This window comes from Pantherophis guttatus, chromosome 4, assembly GCF_059756535.1.
Source record: "Pantherophis guttatus breed Tessera chromosome 4, ASM5975653v1, whole genome shotgun sequence".
NCBI lineage: Eukaryota > Metazoa > Chordata > Lepidosauria > Squamata > Colubridae > Pantherophis > Pantherophis guttatus.
Window position 1 is genome coordinate 27,009,041 of NC_142066.1, and position 23,502 is coordinate 27,032,542.

A 23,502-nucleotide genomic window follows, 5' to 3' on the forward strand; every position below is an offset into this window, starting at 1 on the left:
CATTGCATCCCATAAGAATGTTTTTTTTTTTTTAAATCCCAATTGGCTTTTGTATCTCAGTACAGATAGTTCTCGACTTACATCAGTTCATTTAGTGACCATTCAAAGCATTTCAACAGCATTGAAAAAAGTGACATATGGCTATTTTTCACACTTATGACCATATCCATGGTCATATGATTTACATTCGGATGCTTGACAATGGGTTCACTTTTAGGATGGTTGCAGTGTCCTGGGGTCATGTGATCATTTTTTGTGACCTTCTGACAAGCAAAGTCAATGGGGAAGCCAGATTTAGTTAACAATATTTAACAACTGCAGTGATTCACTTAATAAATGTGGCAATAAAAAAAAAGGAAAAAAAAAGGAAACAAACTTTTTACAAAAAAACCCAAAAACAAATGTGGCAAGAAAAGTTGCAAAATGGGTCAAAGGCCACTTAACAAAATTTTTCCCTTAGCAACCTAAATTTTGGGCTCAGTTGTGGTCGTAAGTCAAGGACTACCTGTAATTGGCTTGGGAAGTGTTAATGATGAAAATGAAAACATTGCAAAAACTCTTGAGAATATGTTTTAAGTGAATAATTGCAGTGTAAAATGAAAATATGAATCCATATGATTTTTCTTCCCCAAATACTTTAGCATATTTTACAAGGACTTCCCCTCTATGTGCAGAACCAGGAAAGATAGCTTCCATACCTTTTCTTCCTGTGTTGTGGTGTGACTTGTCCAAGTCAGAAGCTTGCACTCCTTTCCCACCTCTACCATAACTGAGTTGGAGCCTAGCTAGCTCATCTAATAAACAATTGTCATTTCCAGGAACCTACATCCCACGAAAAGAGGTTGAAATTGTGGAGACAATCTTAGCCACCATCATTCGTCCCAACCAAGCCATCAAACTTCAGGCACGGAAGGAGTGCAAAGACAGAGAGGGGAACAAACGTGTGACAGGTATCTTTCTGATTTCTTATCCATGGTCCTATAAAAGGACAGCTTTAATGTGTGTGTGTGTGTTTAAATCTTGAGTTTCCAATTTCCCTCCCCTCCACAGGTGAGGAATGGATGGTGAAGAAAGTTGGGGCTTATTTGCCAGGTGTATTTGAAGAAGTAGTTGACATTGTTGATGCTGTCATTCTGACTGAAAAAGTAAGTGGCAGTTTTGTAAGTTCTACCGGTAGTGGTAAGTAGTGGTTGTAAGAAAGTGTTATTATTTCTCTTGCTTTGGTTTTCAAGATCTTTGCTGCAAAGTCCAGGCCAAACTCTTCTTTGATCCGAAGCTCCTCCATCTATGGTTAAATGCCCTCATGTACAGGCATACTACAAATGTCCCTTGTCTAACAAATATGAAAAAGCTTCTTTTTCAAAGCTAATTGGGTTGAAAGATGTATGGAAGGATTTTTGCCTGGCACAACTGTAGAAATTGTGTGAATTGCTCTGAAAGACAATATCCTAGACTACTTAGACAAAGAAAGACCCAGGTTCTAATACCTTCTGAGGAGCACCATTCACTCAGTGACTCTAGGGCCTTTACACTATAGGACAATATTCCCAGGGAAATGTTTGAACTGGCGACCAGGACACATGGTATTGAAACACAAGTGGATTTATTGATGGCGCTGGAGGAAAGGCCTAAAGAAGGGTGGAGTTTTGGCCTCATTTTGTATGCTTAAAATATATCTGTGGTTTGATATGGCAAGAATGGGGAATGATGGCCCCTTTATGACTTGTGGACTTCAACTCCCAGAATTCCTGAGCCAGCCATCCTGGATCAGGAATTCTGGGAGTTGAAGTCCACAAGTCATAAGGAGGCAATCGTTCCCCACCTCTGGGATATACAGATTACAGATTACAGATTAACAGAGTTGGAAGGGACCTTGGAGGTCATCTAGTCCAACCCCCCTCCCCCGCCCAAGCAGGAGACCCTACACCATTTCTGACCAATGGCAGTCCAGTCTCTTCTTGAAAGCTTCCAGTGATGAAGCTCCCACAAATTCTGAAATCAAGCTGTTCCATTGGTTGATTGTTCTCACTGTCAGGAAATTTCTCCTTATTTCTAGGTTGAATCTCTCTTGTTTATTAATTAATAATAAATTCATAATATGGTACCAAGGTATTGGATATAGACAACAGCAGGTATTTCACTGGATAAAACACACACATTTAGCAAAAGCAGTGGGATAGTAAGGTAACTGTGGAGTAATGGTACAGGACTACAAGCACAATGGGGGTTTGGAGCAACAAAGAAGCATGAACCTCATTTCTTCCTAAGAGTTTACTTTCTTTTGCTGTCCCAGAGCTGTACTGGCCTCCCAGTAAGTCTTTGGCTTTTGAATATTTTATGGCTGAAATGACCAGTTTAGTTTCCCTGGGAAAGTATGTTTGGTTAGAGACTTAGTTTAGCCTTCCCAATACCTTAATAAAAATTTAAAAGTCACTAACCCCTGCTTATATGGAGAGATCCATGATCTTGCATCATTATGAGCCATGGGGGCATAGCAGTTAGTGTGCTACTTCTGCTGACTGCCGGCTGCCTGCAATTTGGCAGTCCAAATCTCACCAGGCTCAAGGTTGACTTAGCCTTCCATCCTCCCAAGGTGGGTAAAAATGAGGACCCGGATTGTTGGGGGCCATATGCTGACTCTGTAAACCGCTTAGAGAGGGCTAAAAAGCACTGTAAAGCGGTATACAAGTCTAAGTGCTTTGCTATTATTATTATTAGACTTTTATCCCACCTAGAGTGGTTGATTGATAAATCAAGGTGGCAAGCACACCTAATGCTCCTTCCTCCTATTTTCCTTACTACAACAACCCTGTGAGATGGGTTGGACTGAGAGGGAGTGATTGGCCCAAAGTCACCCAGCTGACTTTCATGCCTAAGGTGAGACTAGTCTCCTAGTTGCGTAGTGGCTGAAAAATTCTAGGAACTGAAGTCCACACATCTTAAATTTGTCAAGTTTGAAAAGCACTGCACTGTACCAGACAATACACTCGTGTATGGATCTTGTAGTCTTTCCCTGCTTTGCAAGGCCTCTTTTCCTTGAGCAGGCAAGCAGAAGAAGGCTGTTTTAAAAACCAATATGTTGCCAGAGGCTGATAGATTAGTCTCATACCACTGGCGATCAGAGGTGAGAGTCTGTAGATCAACATTTTCTGAGATGCCTAATATTTGCATTCTTGTCTGTTTCTTAGCAAAATTTAATCAGAAGCGACATTTTGGGGTGTGGCTTAAACTCTACAGGATGTGTCCTTTGTATGAAGAGTCAGATTAATAACAAATAATGTTAAATCATAAAGAGGGGCCTTCCAGTAATATATATATATGTGTGTGTTTTGCCTCTTTTGCTCTTTGAAGAAAGCACTGCACCTCCGGGCCACCAAAACATTTCGGGACTCTCAAGGTATTGTGAGGAAAACCGGAGAAGAGTGGTTGGTCACCATGGCGGACACGGAAGCCCACATCCCTGATGTTTATGAGGAAGTGCTGGGAATTACTAACATTACCACCTTGAACAGTTGTCAGTATTGTGTAGTTTGTGACCCGTTAGGGTTAGATGGCAAACCTCAGCTTGGGCAGAAGAAGGTCATTAAGGTATGTATCTTTATCTCAGAAGCATGAGGGGCTCTAATCAGTGGTAGAATTCAAATTTCTTTAACTACCGGTTCTGTGGGCGTGGCTTGGTGGGCATGGCAGGGGAAGGATACTGCAAAATCTCCATTCCCACCCCACTCCTGGGAGAAGGATATTGCAAAATCTCCATTCCCACCCCACTCCTGGGAGAAAGATATTGCAAAATCTCCATTCCCACCCCACTCCTGGGAGAAGGATATTGCAAAATCTCCATTCCCACCCCACTCCAGGGGAAGAATACTGCAAAATCTCCATTCCCAGCCCACTCCTGGGAGAAGGATATTGCAAAATCTCCATTCCCAGCCCACTCCAGGGGAAGGATACTGCAAAATCCGCATTCCCTCCCCACTCCTGGAAGAAGGATATTGCAAAATCTCCATTCCCACCCCACTCTGGGGCCCAACCAGAGGTGGTATTTGCCAGTTCTCCGAACTACTCAAAATTTCCGCTACCGGTTCTCCAGAACCTGCTGAATTTCACCCCTGGCTCTAATGATATACAGGTGGTCCTTGACTTATGACCACAATTGAGCCTAAAATTTCCATTTCTAAGTGAGGCAGTTGTTAAAAGAGCTTTTTCCCCTTTTTACGACCTTTGCTGCCAGAATTGGTAAGTGAATCACTGCAGTGGTTAAGTTAGTAACCTTGTTGTTAAGTGAACCTGGAATCCCCACTGACTTTACTTGTCAGAAGGTCACAAAGTGTGATCACATGACCCAGGGACACTGCAACTGTCATAAAGAAGAGTCAGTTGCCAAGAATCTGAATTTCGATCATGTGACCACAAGGATGCTGCAACGGTCATAAGTGAGAAAAATGGTCATAAGTCACTTTTTTCAGTGCTGTTGTACTTCAAATGGACACTAAATGAATCATTGTAAGTTGAGGACTACCTGTACTGTTACCATTCAGCAGGGTAGCCCTAGTGGTTATAACAGAATGCCTTAAAGCAGTCAATCCTTCAAGAGAAGCTGGTTTACATCTCCTATTGGAGGCAGATTAGGAAGCTGTTGTTATAAAAAAAAATTTAGATGCTACTTCCATGGTAAATGATTTGGGAAGTAATCTTGATAGTATCCACAGCTCCTGCTCTCTTAAATCATGTTATTCCAGAGAGCAGGAAAGCGATTGCAAGTGAAACAGATTTGGGCTAAACATTAGGATAAACTTGCCAGAAATCACAGTTCCTTTTTTTTTAATTTTTATTTTTTATTGGGTTTTAACAATTAAACAATTCTTATTCAACTCTTGTGCATGACTGTGACCATTTACATATCATCACACTAATGTTCTCCTATACTCTATATAATTTTACAGAATCTACTATCTGTTATTTCCCTTTTTTTCTATCTTCAATCCAATTATACCATTTCTCCCATATTACGTAAAAGTCCGAATCCATCTGTCCTTTCTAGAGATCACAGTTCTGATGTTGTGCAACAAACACATTAAGAAATGAACTGGTGATTCATTCTTTGCTGAAAAAATACAGGTAATCCTGGACCTGTCACTTAATGACTGTTCAAAGTTATGATGGACTTGAAAAAAGTTACGATGTGTTCCCAAAGTTACAACTGTCATACCACCCTTGTGATTAATACATTTCCAGCACTTGGCGACTGGCTCCCATTTACAATCCCTGCAGTGTCCTTCGGGTGCGTGATCATGTTTTGTGACTAATCGCCTATTGGATAAGCTCGATTTGGACTTGCAACCATGTGATTCGCTTAATGACTGTAGTGTCGTGTTCAACAACAGTTATAAAAATACTCATAAAATCGAGCCTGAGTATGTGGTGACTCTACTTATGACCACAACGATTTAACAAACAAAATTCGATGCTCAATTGTGATTGTAAATTGAGGACCTCCTGTTTTCTCTTGTTTTTCATTAGGGATACTTGAAATAGGCAGCCCTGAATCTCAGCCATGCTGCAGTCAAATTTCAGTAATGGGATTTTGGCTCAGCTTGGAGAACTCAGAATGGAAGAGGTCTCTTGAAGGCTCCGGTTCCTATTCTGTCTTTTAAACTCTCTCTAAGATGCTAATTGTGGACCAGGAAAAAAAATTGGCTACCCTTTTTCTGATTATATAACCATTTTACTGATCTGTCTTCTGGTGCCTTTTCCCTCAGCTTTTCAGATCTAATGTTACACTAAATTAGGGGTCCTCAAACTATACCCCCTGGGCCGGATACGTGCGATGAATGGCTGTGTTGCTGCAAATAGAATTCTAATAAATAGAATTAAGCTCCCTCCTACACTTTTTTTTTTTTAAAAAACCAATGACTGACAATCATTCTTGAGTTTTCTCCAATTCTTGCTTCTCATTCTGCAGGGCGAGATATCATTCTTCCTACAGCCCGGAGAATGTTTGAAAGATGGGATCCAGGACATTTACGTCCTGTCTGAAGAAGATGGCCTCTTATTACGTGCAGTTCGCCCCATTGAAGACAAAAATGAGGTAGGAGGTGCTGAGTCTGTGTTGGCCAGGGCAGATGGATGGATGGATAGATTGCTACAGGTGGATGTGACACTTCTTCTCTTCTTCTTACTTGTCTCTTACCCAGGACGATGAGGACATTCTACGCAAGCCAGGTGACCGCTGGCTGATCCGAGGCCCTCTGGAGTACATACCACCTGCAGAGGTCGAAGTGATGGAGCAACGCCATGCTATTCCCTTGGCTGAGAATGAAGGCATTTATGTCCGGGATATTAAGACAGGGAAGGTAAGTAGAATAGATCTAGCAGTGGTTACCGAAGAAGCATATCAATCCTTAGAAAAACAAACTTTTAGAGGTCAATTTTAGCAAAAGGACTGCAGTTCTCTAATTTATTTATTTTATTTTATTTTATCTTTCAATTTATATACCGCCCTTCTCCCTGAGGACTCAGGGTGGTGCACAGCCAGAATTAAAAACATGAAATACAAATATTAAAAACAATTAAAATCTATATAAATTTGGCCCAAAATTTAAAAAACCACAAGCCAATTAAACATTTAAAAATTTTAAAAAATTTCTTCCTAAGCCAGCCTGGCTTGCTGGAAAAAGTGGGTTTTAAGGGCACGGCGGAAGGCACTGAGGTCTTGGATTCTCCTTATCTCTGGGGGCAGCTGATTCCAGAGGGTAGGTGCCCCCACAGAGAAGGCTCTCCCCGTGGGGGTCACCAGCCTACATTGTTTGGCTGATGGCACCCTGAGGAGGCCCTCTCTGTGGGAGCGCACGGGTCGCTGGGAGGTCGTCGGTAGCAGCAGGCGGTCTCGAAGATAGCTAGGCCCTATGCCATGGAGCGCTTTAAAGGTGATAACCAACACCTAATATGGTATATTACATTATTTATTAACTGCTCTTTAGACAAATCTCAAACAATTCCTTTCCTTGCAAAAGGAAATCACAGTGATGTGAAAAGGATATGTTTCTGCTTCAGCACTGGTTATTTTTTTTCAATCCTCTTCCAAAATACACCAATGTGCAAGAACTTGGTGTGTCCCCCCTCCCCCCCGCCCTTGCATTCTTCCTCTGGGTATTGGCCACCAAGGTCAGAGATGGTTACAGCACAATGTAAATATGATGTCCGTGGTACAGCTTCAGTGAGCTTTGCTTGTCATGTAGGATCTAATGTCTTCTACATTTTAAATGAAAGCCAGCTATCAAATGTGTACAGATAGTCTTTGATTTACAACAGTTCATTTAGTGACCATTCAAAATTACACTGGAAAAAGTGACTTGCAACCGTTTTTCATACTTATAACCATTGCAGCATCCCCATGGTCATGTGAACTAAATTTGGACGTTTGGCAACTGATTCATGATGGTTGCAGAGTCCTGGGGTTACGTGATCCTTTTTTGTGACCTTCTGACAAGCCAAGTCAATGGGGAAGGGCAGGTTCACTCAACAACTGTGTTACTAACTTAACAACCGCAGCCATTCATTTAACAACAGTGGCAAAAAACATCATAAAATGGGGCAAAATTCACTTAACAACCGTCTCGCTTAGCAACAGAAATGTTGGGCTCAATTGTGGTGGTAAATTGAGGACTTCCTGTAACTAAAAGAATAACAGGAAGTGGGGAGATTGTTTATGTGGTTCTCACCTTTTGGTAGCAGTAATTCACTGGCTGCTGTGAAACTTGGAATGCTAGCTTAGGTGGATGATATGAAAACAATCGAGGTAGTTCTTGGCATGTAACTTCTCTTGGTTCCTTCAGAAGGTTGCTCTGTAGTCTGTAACTTTCATTTTTCCTGCTATCTGGCATTTGTGGCCTGTTTTAGAGGGGACAAATGTGATGGATTGTGTCTTTGAAGGAAAAGGTGGTGTGATGGACTAGAGTGAAGTCTCTGTTGTCCAAGAAGGAGGGAGCACATTTGTGGGAGGGTAAGACATTGGAGACAGAGGAAGAGATTTAGGATAGCCACTCCCTAGAAACTCCCAGGGTATATCTGTTAGTGTGAGAGTAGAACTGGTTTAACAGGATTCTGTCAATATGGTATAAAGAATTGAACTTGGGCTGGGCCTGACAATGAGGTCCTAAGAGTTCTGTAGCTTAGATGACTCTGAGTTGTCTTCTATATGACTTCTTTCCTACATTCACCTTTTTTTTCTGTTTATACCAGTGTTTCTCAATCGCTTTAAGGTGTATAAAGTTCAATTTCCACAGTTCTCCAGCCTGGAGTGTTGAGAAACACTGATTTATAAAGGAGGAGGAAGATCTGGAATTCAAACATTTGGTCAGTTTGGAGTTGCACCAAAGTCCGCACAGCATGCTGAGGCCTAGACTCCAAAAAGCACATGGGACCCAAGACCCATTTTAGGAAGAGGCTTGAGGTCTGAAGAATGACATTGTGCCCCCTTCCCCCCCCCACACACAAAAAACCCTCTCAAAAATGCATGCACGAAAATCAGATAAATTTATGAGCTACAGGTTGTCCTTGACTTACAACTATTCATTTAGCGACCATTCAAAATTACGACAACACTGGGAAAAAAATGACTTATGATTGTTGTTCACAATCGTAAAATGATTTTTTACAACCATTGCAGTATCCCCACGGTCACATGATCAAAATTCAGGCACTGGCCACTGGCATGTATTTATGACTGTTGCACTGTTCTGGAGTCTCATGACCACCAGTCTCACAACCTTCTCATCAGGCTTCCAACAAGCAAAGTCAATGTGGGAAGCCAGATTCACTTTTCGACAATATGATTCACTTAATTGCAGTGGTTTGCTTATATGATAGCAGTGTTCCAATATCTAAGGGACCACCATAAAGAAGAGGTGGTTAGCCTATTCTCTAAAGCACCTGAAGGCAGGACAAGAAGCAATGGATAGAAACTAATCAAGGAAAGAAGCAACCTGGAACTAAGGAGAAATATCCTACCAGTCAGAACAATTAATCAGTGGAATAACTTGCCTCCAGAAGTTGTGGATACTCCTACACTGGAAGCTTTTAAGAGCAGATTGAATAATCATTTGTCTGAAATGGTTTCTGGTCTCCTGCCTGAGCAGGGGGTGGACTAGAAGACCTCCAAGGTCCCTTCCAAATCTGTTATTCTGTTATTCTAGGTCATAAAATGAGGCAAAACATACTTAACAACTGCCTTGCTTAGCTATGGAAATTTGGGACTCAATTTTGGTTGTAAGTCAAGGACTACCGGTATTGAGGTGTTAAAAGACTGATATGCCATCAAAAATGCCATCATGGTTTCTATTTCAATATATTTGAATGATTGTAAATTTATTTCTGCATATCCGCAAAGGATGAGTGGCTCTAGTTCCATTTTTAAAATACTGTAATAGCACTTCTCCTTCTCCTCTTCCTCCCCCTCCTCCTCCTATTTGAAAAAACCAAAATTCAGGAAGCAAATAATGCCTCTACTTATGGTACTTCTGATTTGCAGAAAAATAATTTATCACTCATCTCTATTAAGCCTGAAATGAAAATAATAAAGGTCCAGGGCCTGCAAAAAGGAACCTTTCACAGAAGGCTAGAAAGAAATATTCCAAACAATTGCTTGAAAATAAGCATTGTAAAAGAGTCTTGACAATGGAGAAAGGCCGCGCTGGGTATTATTATCTTAAGTGCTGTTCAAAATCTTATTTGTAATCTCGCTTCTTCCCTGAAGAAAAGCTCCTGCTTTGTGGTTTCTCTATTACCTTGATTGAATAACAGAATTAGAAGGGACCTTGGAGGTCTTCTAGTCCAACCCACTGCTCGGGAAGGAAATCCTATACCATTTCAGACAAATGGTTGTCTAATCTCTTCTTTAAAATATCCAGTTTTGGAGCAACACTTCTCGAGGCAACTCATTCCACCGATTAATTACATTAACGAACTGTCAGGAAATTTCTCCTTAGTTCTAGGTTGGTTCTCTTCTTGTTCCATTAGCTTAGTGCTGACTTTCAGCAACCACATAGATAAACCTTCTCCAGGATGAAATGTCTCCAGCGTTGAGTCTTCTGACAGTCCACCGCAATTGTCCATTCACCTTGCTGCTGGTAATCCTCTTCATTTTTTTCCTTCCTCCTTTCCCAGCATTATAGGCTTCTTAAGGAAATGGGATCTTTACATAACTTCTCCAAAATACAATGATTTAAGTCTTGTTAAAGGATAAACGGAATATGTAAATACATATAGATATACTACGTATATGAAGAATAGATTAAATCGATGTTAATGACGAGAACAATAATTTGTTTTATCATCCCTTTGTTTGCTTTTGAGTCTACCCTCAGAAATCTCCTCCAACGTTGAAGTTCAAAAGAGTCAAAACATTTCTTGAAAATCCAACTTTCACTTCCATACTGCTGCAGGGAAAACAATTTGTAACATGGAGACATCCTCATTCTTTCAAAGCTATAAACAGAGACCTCATTTTCGTAACGCTTCTGAAATAAAGAAGATTGCCCAGGAAATTCTACTAAATTTATGGGGATGTTATGTATTCTTATGTTTCCTACCATTCCTCATTCTCTTCCAGATTAGAGCTGTGATTGGTCACTCTTACATGCTGTCTCAGGATGAGGAACTATGGGAGAAATACCTGCCTGGCCACGTGGAGGATTTGTTGACTACCGGCAGGGATCCAGTTCTCGATCGTTCCAAAGACAGCTCAGACAAGGGTGTTGTGTTGCCCCGTGATAAGACACGGACTGTGTCTTACCGTGTCCCCCACAACGCAGCTGTGCAAGTTTACGACTACAAGGAGCGTAAATCCAGGTGAGAAAATTCATCTACAGGTAGTCCTTGACTGCCTACAATTGAGCCCGAAATTTCTGTTGTTAAGCAAGGCAATTGTTAAGTGAGTTGCACCTCATTTTATGATCTGTTGCCACAGTTATTAAGTGAATCATCCTTATGTGAATCTAGCTTCCTCCATTTGGCTTGGCCTGTTGGGAAGCTGGGAAAGTTAAAATGGTGATTACATGACTCTAGAACAGTGCAACAGTCATAAATACATGCCAGTTGCCAAGTGCCAAATTTTGGTCACGCAACTAAGGGACTGCTGCAAAGATTTAAGTGTGAAAACTGGTCAGAAGTCATTTTTTTCAGTGCCATTATAACTTTGAACGGTCACTAAATTACCTTATTTTTCGGAGTATAAGACACACCGGAGTATAAGACGCACCTTATTTTTTGGGGAGAAAAATAAGAAAAAAGCTGATTGGCAGGTGGATCAGCCTTCCGGAATACCCCCAATCAGCTGTTCCCAGAGGTGAATTTTAGCAACAGGTTCATTGGTTGCTTTTTTTTTCCCCCCCTACCTCTGAAACTTCTGAAACTCCATTTCAGAAAAAAACTTTCTTTTCTGCCTCTGAAAGCCTCCGAAACAGAGCTTCAGAAAAAAAAGCCTCTGAAGCACTGTTTGGGGACTTCTTTTCTGAAGCTTTGTTTCTGATACTTTTTTCAGCCTCTGAAACCTCCGTTGGCTACATTCGGAGTATAAGATGCACCCAGATTTTCACCCTCTTTGTGTGTGGGGGGGAAAGGTGCGTCTTATACTCCATAAAATATGATAATGGTTATAAGTCAAAGACTACCTGTACTCTGTCTGAGCCAGACTAGGGATGGCACATTCTTAAGAATCAGTTTTCTTGGCCCGTTGTTATTGCCTCTACCTTGCTGGACAAACTTGTGGGAATGCTGCTGACACAGCTGGGCTCAGGAAATGATGTTTGCAAGTTCCAATGGTTCCTGACAAATAGGTTTGACTGCTGTTGGGAATTGGATTCTTTCTCTTTTGTGATATTATATTTTTCATTTATTTTCTGTCTTTTATTCAAGAAGTATAACATATACTACTTGTAATGTAATACTACCATCTGGCCGCCTTCCATATACATACGGGATTTAATTTTGTGATGGCTAGCCCAGATAACCCAGTTAATTTCACCCAGTATTAATAGCCACATTATTGCATTTCACTGCAAGGCCTTCGTGGTTTTTCCCCCGCTAACTTAATTATTAGCGGTATATTTCAATAAAGACACCAATTTGTGCTCTCAGTTCTGCAACTTTAACATGCAAAATTAAAGGTAAGAGAGCCCTTTAAAGGTTTAATAAAGGGCTGCCATATCTTTAATAAAAACTTCTCTTCACAAATTCAGCCTCTTGTGTTTCTTCCTGTTCAATAAGGCTGAGAAGTGGATATGTTCAGGTCTCTGATTCCCTCCCTTTTCTCCCTACATTTTACTAAATTAGTACTCTTTTTCTAAAAGAATACAGATGCTCTTAATGCTGCTAGGAAGTTAATATAATTATATTAAGTTGAGAATGGATTCATTATAATAGTCCCGGGGGATCAGAAAGAATAAAATTTAATTTACTGGTTAGAAGAAAATAATATTGACTAAGAAGGATTCAACAAATGAGATGTGAAATATGAAAATAAGCATTGCAAAAGAATTTTGGCTTTAGAGAAGATTTCATGCCATGTTAAATTGTTGGGTACCAGAAATAATTGATTCTACATAAGATTCCATAAGTGGCACATTTATGGGTTACGTTACTCTTTCCCATCTAGTTCTGTACCTTTCTTAAAACTTGCAAGTGTATTCGAGGACTTTGGTGCAGAAAAGACAAGTTCTCCCATTCCAAAAGAAATGGCCCTGACCAAGCAGGAAAAAAACAAACAAAACAATTTTCCTGAATTTAAAAAAGTAGCCTAGGCCATCATGTTAAAAATACTAACATAATTTTTTAAAATGCTAATAATAAATTCTCTTTTTACCATCCTGTAATCCCTTAATTTGGGATAGACTTGGGGTGACGGAATGGAGCTAAGCATTTACTGGCTAGGTGCCCTTCTTGACACAATGCAGAGTTCACAGCAGATATTTTTTTCTTTGCGCCCTAGGAGAGAAACATCTGCCGCTACCTAAGATTGAACTCTCAACCTTCTGAGTGGGAGGCGAGGGTTTTCACCACTAAGCTACCACGCCGCTCATTTTTTAAAAATGCTAATAATGAAGGCTAAAATTCTAGGTAACAATATCAAATGCTGTTTTGAACCTCTGGGATTTAATATGACCTTCTCCTTCCTCCAGGGTGGTTTTTGGACCAGAACTCGTGCTACTAGGTCCAGATGAGCAATTCACAGTCCTGAGTCTCTCTGGGGGCCGACCCAAGCGCCCCCACATGCGCCGTTCTCTGTGCCTCCTTCTGGGGCCAGATTTCTGCACTGACATTATCACTATTGAAACAGCTGATCATGCCCGTCTCCAACTCCAGCTGGCCTATAACTGGTGAGTGAAGTGTAACTGGATGGATTGAAAGTTGGCCCAGGTCTTGATTAGAATGAGATCCCTTACCTGGTGTTTTGGTTTTGTAAAAATTATAGAATCATACAGAGGTGAGATTCACTTATTTTCCCTACCGGCTCACAAATGTGAGTGCATGCGCTTCCTCTGTGCATGCACAAGGCCTTCCATGCATGTTCTTTGCTCGCGCATTATGTCTGGGTGGGTGGGCGGAGCCTCCTGCTGTTGCCACTACCGGTTCTCCCAAACCGGACAGAACCGGATGAATCCCACCTCTGGAATCATATGGCTAGAAGGACTGTGGAGGTCTTCTAAATGATCAAAGGCCTGGAGACTAAACCATATGAAGAACAGCTGCAGGAATTGGGTTTGGCTAGTCTACAGAAAAGAAGAATGAGGGGTGACATGATAGCAGTATTCGAGTATTTGAAGGGCTGCCACAAGAAGAGGGGGTCATGTTATTCTCCAAAACACCAGAGGGCAGGACAAGAAACAATGGTTGGAAACTAATCAAAGAGAGAATCAATTAAGGAGAAACTTCCTAACAGTGAAGACAATTAACCAATGGAACAGCTTGCCTTCAGAAGTTTTGGGCACTCCATCACTGGAGGTTTTTAAGAAGAGACTAGACAGTCACTTATCTGAAATGGTATAGGTTCTCCTGCTTGAGCAGGGGGCTGGACTAGAAGACCTCCAAGGGCCCTTCCAGTTCTATTCTATTCTAGTCCAAATCCCTGCCTAAGGCAGGAATCTTCATACCATTTCAGATAAATGGTTGTCCACTCTTTTCTTGAAAACCTTCAGCAATGGGGCACGCTCAGCTCTGGGCAGGCATGATAGTTCTACTGCCAGGAAATTCTATGGGATTTCCAGAAGTTTGCATGGTTTGGTGTTTCTGCAGTACTTTTACCATTGTATTTTGCAAGCCAGCAAGAGTAGTAACAGATTGGGGCAGCTGATACAGTCCATAAATATATAGATCAACAAAATAATAGCCTGCAACAGTACAGTTTTAATTTTATTTAGGTTTCCTTCTATCTGTGTTTTGCTCACTATTTGTTGAACTGTTTTTGCACTTGGTATAATATTCCTTACCTTGAAATGGAAGAAAGTGGTGATTATTTGTGGTTTTATACTTTGCAATTTTTTTTAAAAAAATGAAACTTTAAACTTGGTACACTACCCTTCAAAACCAAGTGTTAAAAATATTGTTTCTCTTCCTTTAGAAGTGACTAAGTCGTCAAACTATTCTACCCAGGGAATATAAAAATGGTTGCTCTCACCAGCAATATCTATACAACATTTATGAACCTTGGATGACTTTAAAAATACACCTTTGGGTCAGAAGTATATTTTTCAATTGGAAAGCATAAGAGGCCATCTAGCTATTTAAATTATCCTTAACATATTTCAACTACCGGTAGATCTTAAAGCTCCTTTCATTTTTAAATGTGATCTAATCCTAAATATGCCAATGCCATATGGTACGCCTGTTTTATCAAATCTATTTAATTGCCTTAATTCTCCATTCTGATTTTCTTAATGAACTATTTAAATTTCTGCTTTGTAAATATTTAACTATTGTCTGAGTTGTTGCATGACACTAAGTGATGTTTGATTTTAACTGTGGCTTGTAAATCCCAAAGGTGCTTTTTTTCAAGAGCCAACTGGACTTCCTTTGTTTTTCCTTCAAGACCTTTCACTTCTCATCCAAGAAGCCTCACTGAAGAAGCTTCTTGGATGGGAAGTGAAACATCTTCAAGGAAAAACAAAGAAAGTCCAGTTGCTTCTTGGGGGGAAAAAAGCACCTTTGGGACAACCATGACCTGGATGACTGGGAATCTCCATGGACATGTGGTTTCACTGTCATCTTCTCAGGTTTTCTTTGTAACTGTGGATGTTTTCCCATCAGGCACTTTGAAATTCCTTCAGCGGCTGAAGCAACCCGCCTTTTCTCAGTCCCAGATTTCATAGGTGATGCCTGTAAGACATTGGCCTCACGCATCCGGGGAGCTGTGGCTGCTGTCACCTTTGATGATTTCCATAAGGTGAGCTTAACTCTTCCCATCCTGCTTACAATCTTTTTGGACTGTTGCCTTCTGGCAGAAGATACATAACAATTAAAACTCGGACCACATGTTTTCTGAATAGTTTTTATCCCAGAGCTATAATTGCACTCAACAATGAACTAAAGGGCCACCATCAGTGTGCTGTTGGACAGCATTACTTGGTCTGTTGTGTGGATGTTTGAGTGGTTTAGGGGTGGGGAATTGTGGTGGGTCGGAGTATGTTTGGGGATTATTATGTGTGTTGGACCTGGTCTTTGGGTGTTAAGTGGATTTCGTTGTATGGGTATACTGTGTATACATCTACAATGACAATAAAGTTGTTATTATTAACTTTAGCTTCTCCTCCATGACTGTTGTCCCACCAGAAACTCTGCCATTCACCCCTCAAGATTCTGTGGATTTGGTGACTTCTCTTACATGTAAATCCCTATTTACTTTTAAACTTGGTATACTGCCCTTCAAAACCAAGTGTTAAAAATACAGCTTCCCTTTCTTTTTAGTGGAAAGGGGAATTAAGAGCTGCTGCTATAGCTTCTCCACTGCTGCTTCCAAGTCAGCTGTGGTCTCAGAAGCAACGAACTGCCAGTGCTGGAATGGAGGCCTTGAAAGAATGGAAGATTCTTGTCCTTAGACTGCTTTCTTCCTCTTATCAGTCTTTTCCTCCTTGCTGCATGTCAAGGAACAAAAGGACAGAGAATAGACATTTGATTCCAGGACTGCCAAAATCCATGCAACTACAAAGAAGTCTAATTTGGTTGGAGTTTTGTCACCCAGGTAAGATAAAACCAAGAGAGAAAGACTTGAGGGGTCCTTGATGCTCTCTGAGCTTGGTTGTTTCCTTGCAGAGAAAGACTTTCCAGGTGGGAATGCGGTGACCTGAGTGCTGAAGGAAAAATGTACTTTAGGCCAGTGTTTCTCAACCTCAGACTCTTTAAGATACATGGACTTCAACTCCCAGGATTCCCCAGAGACAGTATGCTGACTGGAGAATTCTGGCAGTGGAATTCCACACATCTTAAAAGTTGCCAAGGTTGAAAAACACTGCTTTAGGTGACTGAGAGAAGTCACTGTGAGGTGAAAGGAAAATTCTCAGGGATAACTCTCACCCTGGCCATCACTTCTTTACCCTTCTACCATTGGGAAGGAGATATAGAAATATAGCCAGATGCACAAACAGGCTGAATAATAGTTTTAATCCGTGGGCTGTCAGACTCCTGAATGAGAAATAACATCATAACTACTTAGTATGATGGACTGCAAGGCCGGCGCAATGTGTAACATGTTCACACTGATCCAATAGGACCGGGTGTTTTGTTAATATGATTTATTGGGTTAGGGATTTTTTCTCTTCACTGTGAGTTGTATTATGTTGGGGGTGGGGGTGCACTGATGGAGCTCAACGAATCTCATTGTACGTATGTTGTGCACTGACAAATAAAGATTTGACAAACTTTTTGAGGGGGTTAATATCTCATATTCCTATTCTTGAATTTTCTTACTTAAATTGATGTTCCTAGAACTCAAATCGTCTGATCTGTGCTGCCGTCTTCGGGTTTGATGGAGAAGGGACCCTGCGCAACTCCATGCGCTTTGCCCCAAATGGCCTAGTCATCAGCAGTGTTGACATTCAAAGTGTGGAACCGGTGGACCAACGGACACGGGACGCCCTCCAGCGCAGTGTGCAGCTCGCGATTGAGATCACCACCAACTCTCAGGAAGCTGCTGCTCGGTATGGAACATCTGGTGTGGGAAGCAACCAGGTCCCCTCTATTCACTTCTTATTATTAACAATATGTGTAACTTGCCCCAGAATCTCTGGGCAATTTAAATTTATTTATTTGATTCTTATTCCACTTTTATTATTAGTAACTCAAGGCAGTGAACATACCTAACATTCCTTCCACCTCCTATTTTCCCCACAACAACAATACTGAGAGGTGAGTTGAGCTGAGAGAGAGTGACTGGCCCAGAGTCATCCAGCCAGCTTAATGACTAGAACTCACAGTCTCCTGGTGATTAAGGCTGTTTTCCCCAAGGAGGGAATAACAAGGGTGGGTGATCTCTTCAGATTGCAGAAAAAGGTAACAGAAGAACCTGCATTTATTCTGTGGTGATTACAGATTTTTAGTGAGCATAGACTATGGATTTCTACCTCCAGCCAGAGAAATGAAAGGGATTGCTGAAGGTTTTAGGAGCTTCCAGAAAAAAAGAAATTTTGATACAGAGGGCACCCCTCCTTTTGAATAAGCAAAACCACTATATAGAAAAGTTCTTAGTTTTGGTCACTGTTTTACTTTTCTTGGCTTGAGAAAGAGTCAGATATGAAGATATGTGACAAACAACATTTCTGTGACTTCTGAAATGTCTCCTTTTGCTGTCCTAATTCAACTGTAGCTCTGTCACTTTAAGGACACTTTGAAACTCCTAAGCTTTTTCTCTGTGGCCATTCGAATTTCCAAGTCTGTTGCTGTAAAGCAGGGATGGGCAATTGTGGCTCTTTTACAACCTGTGGACTTCAACTCCCAGAATTCCTGAGACAGCCAAGCTGTCGAGTTGAAGTCCACAGGTTGTAAAAGAGCCACAATTGCCCACCCCTGCTGTAAAGGAATGTCATCTGGATTCCCAGGATGGAGGGGGTGCATTCCCAAGGAGCAAGAAACCCCACAGTTCTGACAGTTCGTGTGAGAGAAAGGTTGAAGGCAGCTCCTCCTTAACAGTTCCTAGAGTATATGTTTTATGTGGTTGGTAGCAGGGGTGAAATCCAAATTTTTTCCCTACTGATTCTGTGGGCATGGCTTGGTAGGCGTGGCAGGGGGAGGATATTAACAGAACCTGTTAGAACCTGCTGGATTTCACCCCTGGTTGGTAGCCTGCTCTAGTTTGGCAAGATTCTGTCTAGAGGTGAGGAACAGTAAAGAAATCTGCTTGGAAGAATCACATCATGTCTTTCTTGGTTTTTGGAGGCTGACCATTTGCTTTCAAATCATCAAGCAATCCACAGAATTCTCACCGATGCCTTAGAATGGTACCTCAGTACCAGAGGTGGTATTCAGCTGGTTCAAACTAGTTCGCCCAAAATGGCAGTGGAAATCATGGGTTCATTTCCACTGATCTACTGCCATTATCTGTCTCTCTCCAGACATGAGGCAGAGAGGCTGGAACAAGAGGCCCGAGGTCGTCTTGAACGGCAGAAAATCCTTGATCAGGCTGAGGCAGAACGAGCCCGGAAGGAGCTGTTGGAACTGGAAGCATTGAGGTGAGTGTGCAGGATCCATGTTGTTTTAAGGACCAACTATGGACATTTGTTCCAAACTTAGTACTTTCCTGCTTTCTGAGATCTCAGGCAGTGCTAGCTAAGAATTGTGAGAGCTGGACTCCTCCTTAAATCTGGAGGTTGCAAGTTTAGGGAGGCTGATCTAGTCTTCAATTGCATATTGAGATGCAGTTTCTAAAGGGCTCTCTGCTCCCCCTTTCCTATTTTCCCAGCATGGCTGTGGAGAGCACAGGGGCAGCCAAGGCAGAGGCCCAGTCCCGAGCAGAGGCAGCCCGAATTGAAGGAGAAGGAGCGGTTCTGCAGGCCAAGCTGAAGGCTCAAGCTACTGCCATAGAGACGGTGAGTCCTGCCAGTCCTCCTACAAACCTTTCTAGCCTAACTAGCTTCTTGATGGTGGCTGCGAGTGCTAATCTTCCCTCCAGTGCTGAGCATCATGGGCTAGAACAGGGGTCTGCAACCTTAAACACTCAAAGAGTCATTTGGACCCATTTCCCACAGAAAAGAAAACACCAGGAGCCACAAAACCCTTCCTGTGCCTGACTATTTCTTGAGCGGCCACAAAACTAGCATTTGTAGTTGAATTAAACATTCTGTTTTCTTCTGAAATTTTTCTTTTCTTGAATTTATCAATGGTTGGCCTATCGGGGGTTGAAAAGCTCAATAAATCGCATGCCGGCAAGTTTCGCACTTTGGCAGTTGTGACGCATATTTTGAGTGACAGGGAGCCGCAGCAGAGGGGTGAAAGAGCCACATGTGGCTCCTGAGCCGCAGGTTGCTGACCCCTGGGCTAGAACAAAACATTGTATCTGAAAAATAAAGTAACTGATTTTGCATCTTTCCAACTCACCCTAAGCATTTCTCTCTCCCCCCCCCTTTTCTGTGCTTAGTACTTAATCCTGGGCTAAGTACTTCAGTTAAGTAGGGCAATACATGGACAGAATAGGGTATCCGTATCAAGACTGCCCTCTTTAAATCCACTGGATTAGGGTTTGGAGCAGGCTTATTGTTTGATTTTTTTTCTCCTTCAAAAAAAAAGGTGAAGATAGGAGCAGAAGGCCTCTCTTTCCAATTTTCATCCACAAATGGCTTGAAAGTTCAATTTTTCAGGCCAGACGGGGCCTTTTCAAAATTGGTGAAGGAGTAGACTTTTTTTGCAAGTCATTCCTGCCTGTCCTTCTTAACCATCCCTCCTTCCTGTACTGAAAACTACCTAAAAGTGGCCTAGAAAAAAAAAGTAGCAATTTCTGGTCATTTTGGCTTCCAAAATTGCCCTACTCATCAAATTTCCATTGCTGAGAAACACCAGCCCTGTCCCTTAGAGAAAATTAGGAGACCAAGGCGTAGCCCCTGAATTGTGTGATGTGGTTTTAAATTCCTTCCTTCCTTCCTCTGTTTTTAGCCACTGAATTTTAAGCTTTCATATGCTTGATTCCAGTCGAAGCACGGTTTAATGCTTTTAATTTTCAGAACAAAGCCTGTATTGGATATTGGTTTTTTTTCCCCTCTCAGAATTCTAGGCATAATTATATCTGAAATATATGAGGCATCTTCTGATTCAGCCTCCAGCTTCTAGCCAGTTCTGAACTGCACTTGTGGGCTACAATTCCTGGTCTAGTTCTTTAACTTTGCTGCTGCTTTCCATTTCTGCCATTTGTATCTCCGTGCTTGATGAAAAGTTCTAGAGAAATCAAAAGTTTGGTTGTTCCTAGCAAAAACATTGCATCAATTTGGATTTTGTGTTTGATTTTTCTCACAGACGAAACTGTCTCTGGTCAGATATATAACAAAGAAGAAACTATAAGGGTCAGATTCTGTCTGTGACTTTGTACTATTCTGGTATAACAATTTATAGAATCATGAAATCATAGGACTGGAAGGGACCTCGGAGGTGTGCTAGCCCAATCCCTGCCCAAGGCAGGAGACTTTATTGCATCCTGAAAAAATGGCTGTCCAATCTTTTCTTCAAACCTCTTCAATGGGCTGTAGATGCCAGCAGGCGCCTGCACTCGATAGCTGCTTGTCAGACTAAGAAGACTTTTAAAAAGTCTTTAGATGACACCCACTGTTTTATATGTAGATAATAAATTTCGTTTATAGAATGGGTACCTTAGTAAACTTTATATTAGGACTTTAGTGGGGAAAGTAAAGGCAAATTAGAGAAGTCCCATCAGTTGATATAGCTTCTCTAGTAAGAAATAAGAGGAAAAAATAGTATGCAATGGTGTTGTATGCATTGTTGCCAGAGTATTTAAGAAATCACATTGGTAGCTCCTTTTCTTCAACTCTGATGTTTGGATTCTTCCTGTGTGTCCATCTTTCTGTCTCCCTCCCTTATTCTCTCAACTTTTCCAGGAATCAGAACTTCTGCGTCTTGCACAAGCCCGGGAACAAGAGCTGCGCTTTGCCAAAGAGCAAGCTGACTTGGACGTGGCCCGGGCAGAAGCTCTGGCTGCTGTTGAAGTCAAGAAATTTGAAGCTGTGATCAAATCCCTCGGAGCCAACACTATCCGCGACATTGCAGTGGCTGGGCCAGAGATGCAGGTGAGAAACAGAGAAAGGAAGAGGGACAAAAAAAACATCCCACTGGCAGTGAGGGTCAGATCAGCCTTCCCCAATATGGTTTTCCTCTAGTTCTGGTTGGGAAACTCTGGCAGGGTCAATTCTACCATATCTGGAGAACTCCCAAGCCGGGCCAAATGACATGAAGACATAAGGCAGGGGTGAACATTTCTACTGATCTAAGAAAGCATGGGGCACAATAAACTACAGGTAGTTCTTGACATCTCAACCCACAATTGAGCCCAAAATTTCCATTAGTAAGCAAGACAGCTGTTAAAAATGAGTTGCTCCCCATTTTACGACCTTTTTGCCACAGTTGTTAAGTGAATCATGCAATCGTTAAGTGAATCTGGTTTCTGCCTCCCATTGACTTTGCTTGTCGGAGGCAAGCTGGGAAAGGTTACAAATGCTGATCACATGACCCCTGGACAGTGCAACTGTCATAAACATATGCCAGTTGCCAAGCACCCAAATTTTGATCACGTGACCACAGGGATGCTGCAAAGGTCGTGTGAAAACTGGTTACGTCACCTTTTTCAGCACCGGTGTAACTTCAAACGATCACTAAATGAATAGTTGTAAGTCAAGGACCACCTGTAGAAAAGCAGGAGCAGCCACCCATCTCAGATGTCCCAACATGATAGCAAATTAGAAATATTCAATTGAGATTTTGAAACCCTGATGCATGATTTTTTGCTTTCTATTCCTTGCAGGTCAAATTGCTCCAAGGCCTGGGAATCCAGTCCACCCTCATTACGGATGGTTCTTCTCCTATTAACCTCTTCACAGCTGCTGGAGGACTTCTGGGGATTCTGCCCAAGCCTTCGGAGACATGAAATGGAGGGGGAAAGACACCACTCCAGATGAATCCTCTCTATTAAATTACTTAATGAGTGCCTTACAAGAACATGGCAGGGGACCATGGGCTATATAATACTGTGCTTCCCCAGAATGTTGATGGGGGAAAAGTATAAAATAAATGTCTTTTTCTGTTGCATATCATCCTTTGCTTTGTTATTCATCATTTTTTGGAATGATTGCTCCTGGGAATAATGATAGAACCTGGATGGGTGGGGTGTGTGTGGAATCTTGGTTGTTGTGGCAGAAAGTTAAGCTGGAATGTGAGGAGAAAAGCATGCACTGTGAGGTCATCAGGCATGCAATGGTGTTTGGATGAGAGAGACAAGGCTGAGCCATTATGCTGAGCCAAGTGCAATCTTTGTTTCTCTGCATCTTATGCAATTTTGCAAATCTCTCCAAGGAAAAATGGATTGATCAACTAATGGAAGGTGAGCCCAGGCCCTCCTGCCCAACTTTCTCCACTTACCTAAAATTTAATATTATCCATCTTAATTCTACAGTTACAGTGCAGCAAAAGTAAATCTAGGTTGGTGTACTGTACAGTGGCCATAGGTGGGCATATTTGCTACCATCTAGTGGTCATCCATGTTTTTGCAGACAAGCTATGGTAGCTAATTAAAAGGAAACTTCAATCTTAGTTTGGGTTTATGTAACACTGAGCTATGGTTTGTTCAGTTATAGTTTGGCAAAATAATCACATTCAACCTAGAGCCAAATCATCCACATAACATCCGGGTATTATATGAGGAATGAACTCAGGCTCCAAAAATGTAAAGTCAATATACTGATTATTTTTTTGTTAAAGAATCCATTCTTTGAAGTTCTCAGTATAAATTTCAGGCAGCTTCTTAGAGCCTGTGTGCATTTGAAAAAAATCTGTTCACAATACAATTCCACAACTCTACATGGATACGGCTTTTACCTCAGAACTGTGTTTAGGTAGAGTATCCAGCATAGATGCTTCAGTGCCAGACCAAAGTTGATTCTAGTTCTGCGTTAATACTATTTAAAAATGGTTAATGCTTTTTAAACTACAAAAGAGATGTTGGAATGACTTGGGATACTTCTAGAACTTACTATCATAGTGGTATCCACTTAGTCATCTGGGGAAAAAATATTTTGATAAACTTCAGCACTTTTTCATTAGTTCCTGCCTGGCCATATGCATTGTAGTCAGAAAAAAGTTTGCTCATTTTCTAAACAAAGACCTGGGGAACAATTAATTGACCACACAATGGATGGGTACTGAATACTTAAAAGAGACATTCCATAAAATATTAAAGATGATAGATATAAAAATTATGACTGAATGTAAGGATGGTTATGTTTGACGAATAGAGTGATTAGCCCA

The 23,502-nt window shown here is 41.4% G+C and overlaps 1 protein-coding gene across 3 annotated transcripts in view; it reads left to right on the forward strand.

Annotated features, from left to right (window-relative positions):
• Positions 1-22,292, forward strand: part of MVP (major vault protein) — a 28,919-nt gene extending 6,627 nt beyond the window's left edge. For all 3 annotated transcript variants that reach the window (XM_034419655.2, XM_034419654.3, XM_087893880.1), the window contains 13 exons: positions 819-950; positions 1,051-1,145; positions 3,352-3,588; positions 5,963-6,088; positions 6,195-6,353; positions 10,610-10,848; positions 13,176-13,373; positions 15,301-15,436; positions 16,975-17,186; positions 18,597-18,713; positions 18,944-19,070; positions 21,084-21,272; positions 22,004-22,292. In XM_034419655.2, coding sequence (XP_034275546.1) covers positions 819-950; positions 1,051-1,145; positions 3,352-3,588; positions 5,963-6,088; positions 6,195-6,353; positions 10,610-10,848; positions 13,176-13,373; positions 15,301-15,436; positions 16,975-17,186; positions 18,597-18,713; positions 18,944-19,070; positions 21,084-21,272; positions 22,004-22,126 — 2,090 coding nt within the window. In that variant the 3' untranslated portion in view covers positions 22,127-22,292. The remainder of the gene's footprint in view (positions 1-818; positions 951-1,050; positions 1,146-3,351; positions 3,589-5,962; positions 6,089-6,194; positions 6,354-10,609; positions 10,849-13,175; positions 13,374-15,300; positions 15,437-16,974; positions 17,187-18,596; positions 18,714-18,943; positions 19,071-21,083; positions 21,273-22,003) is intronic.
• Positions 22,293-23,502: the final 1,210 nt, after the last annotated feature.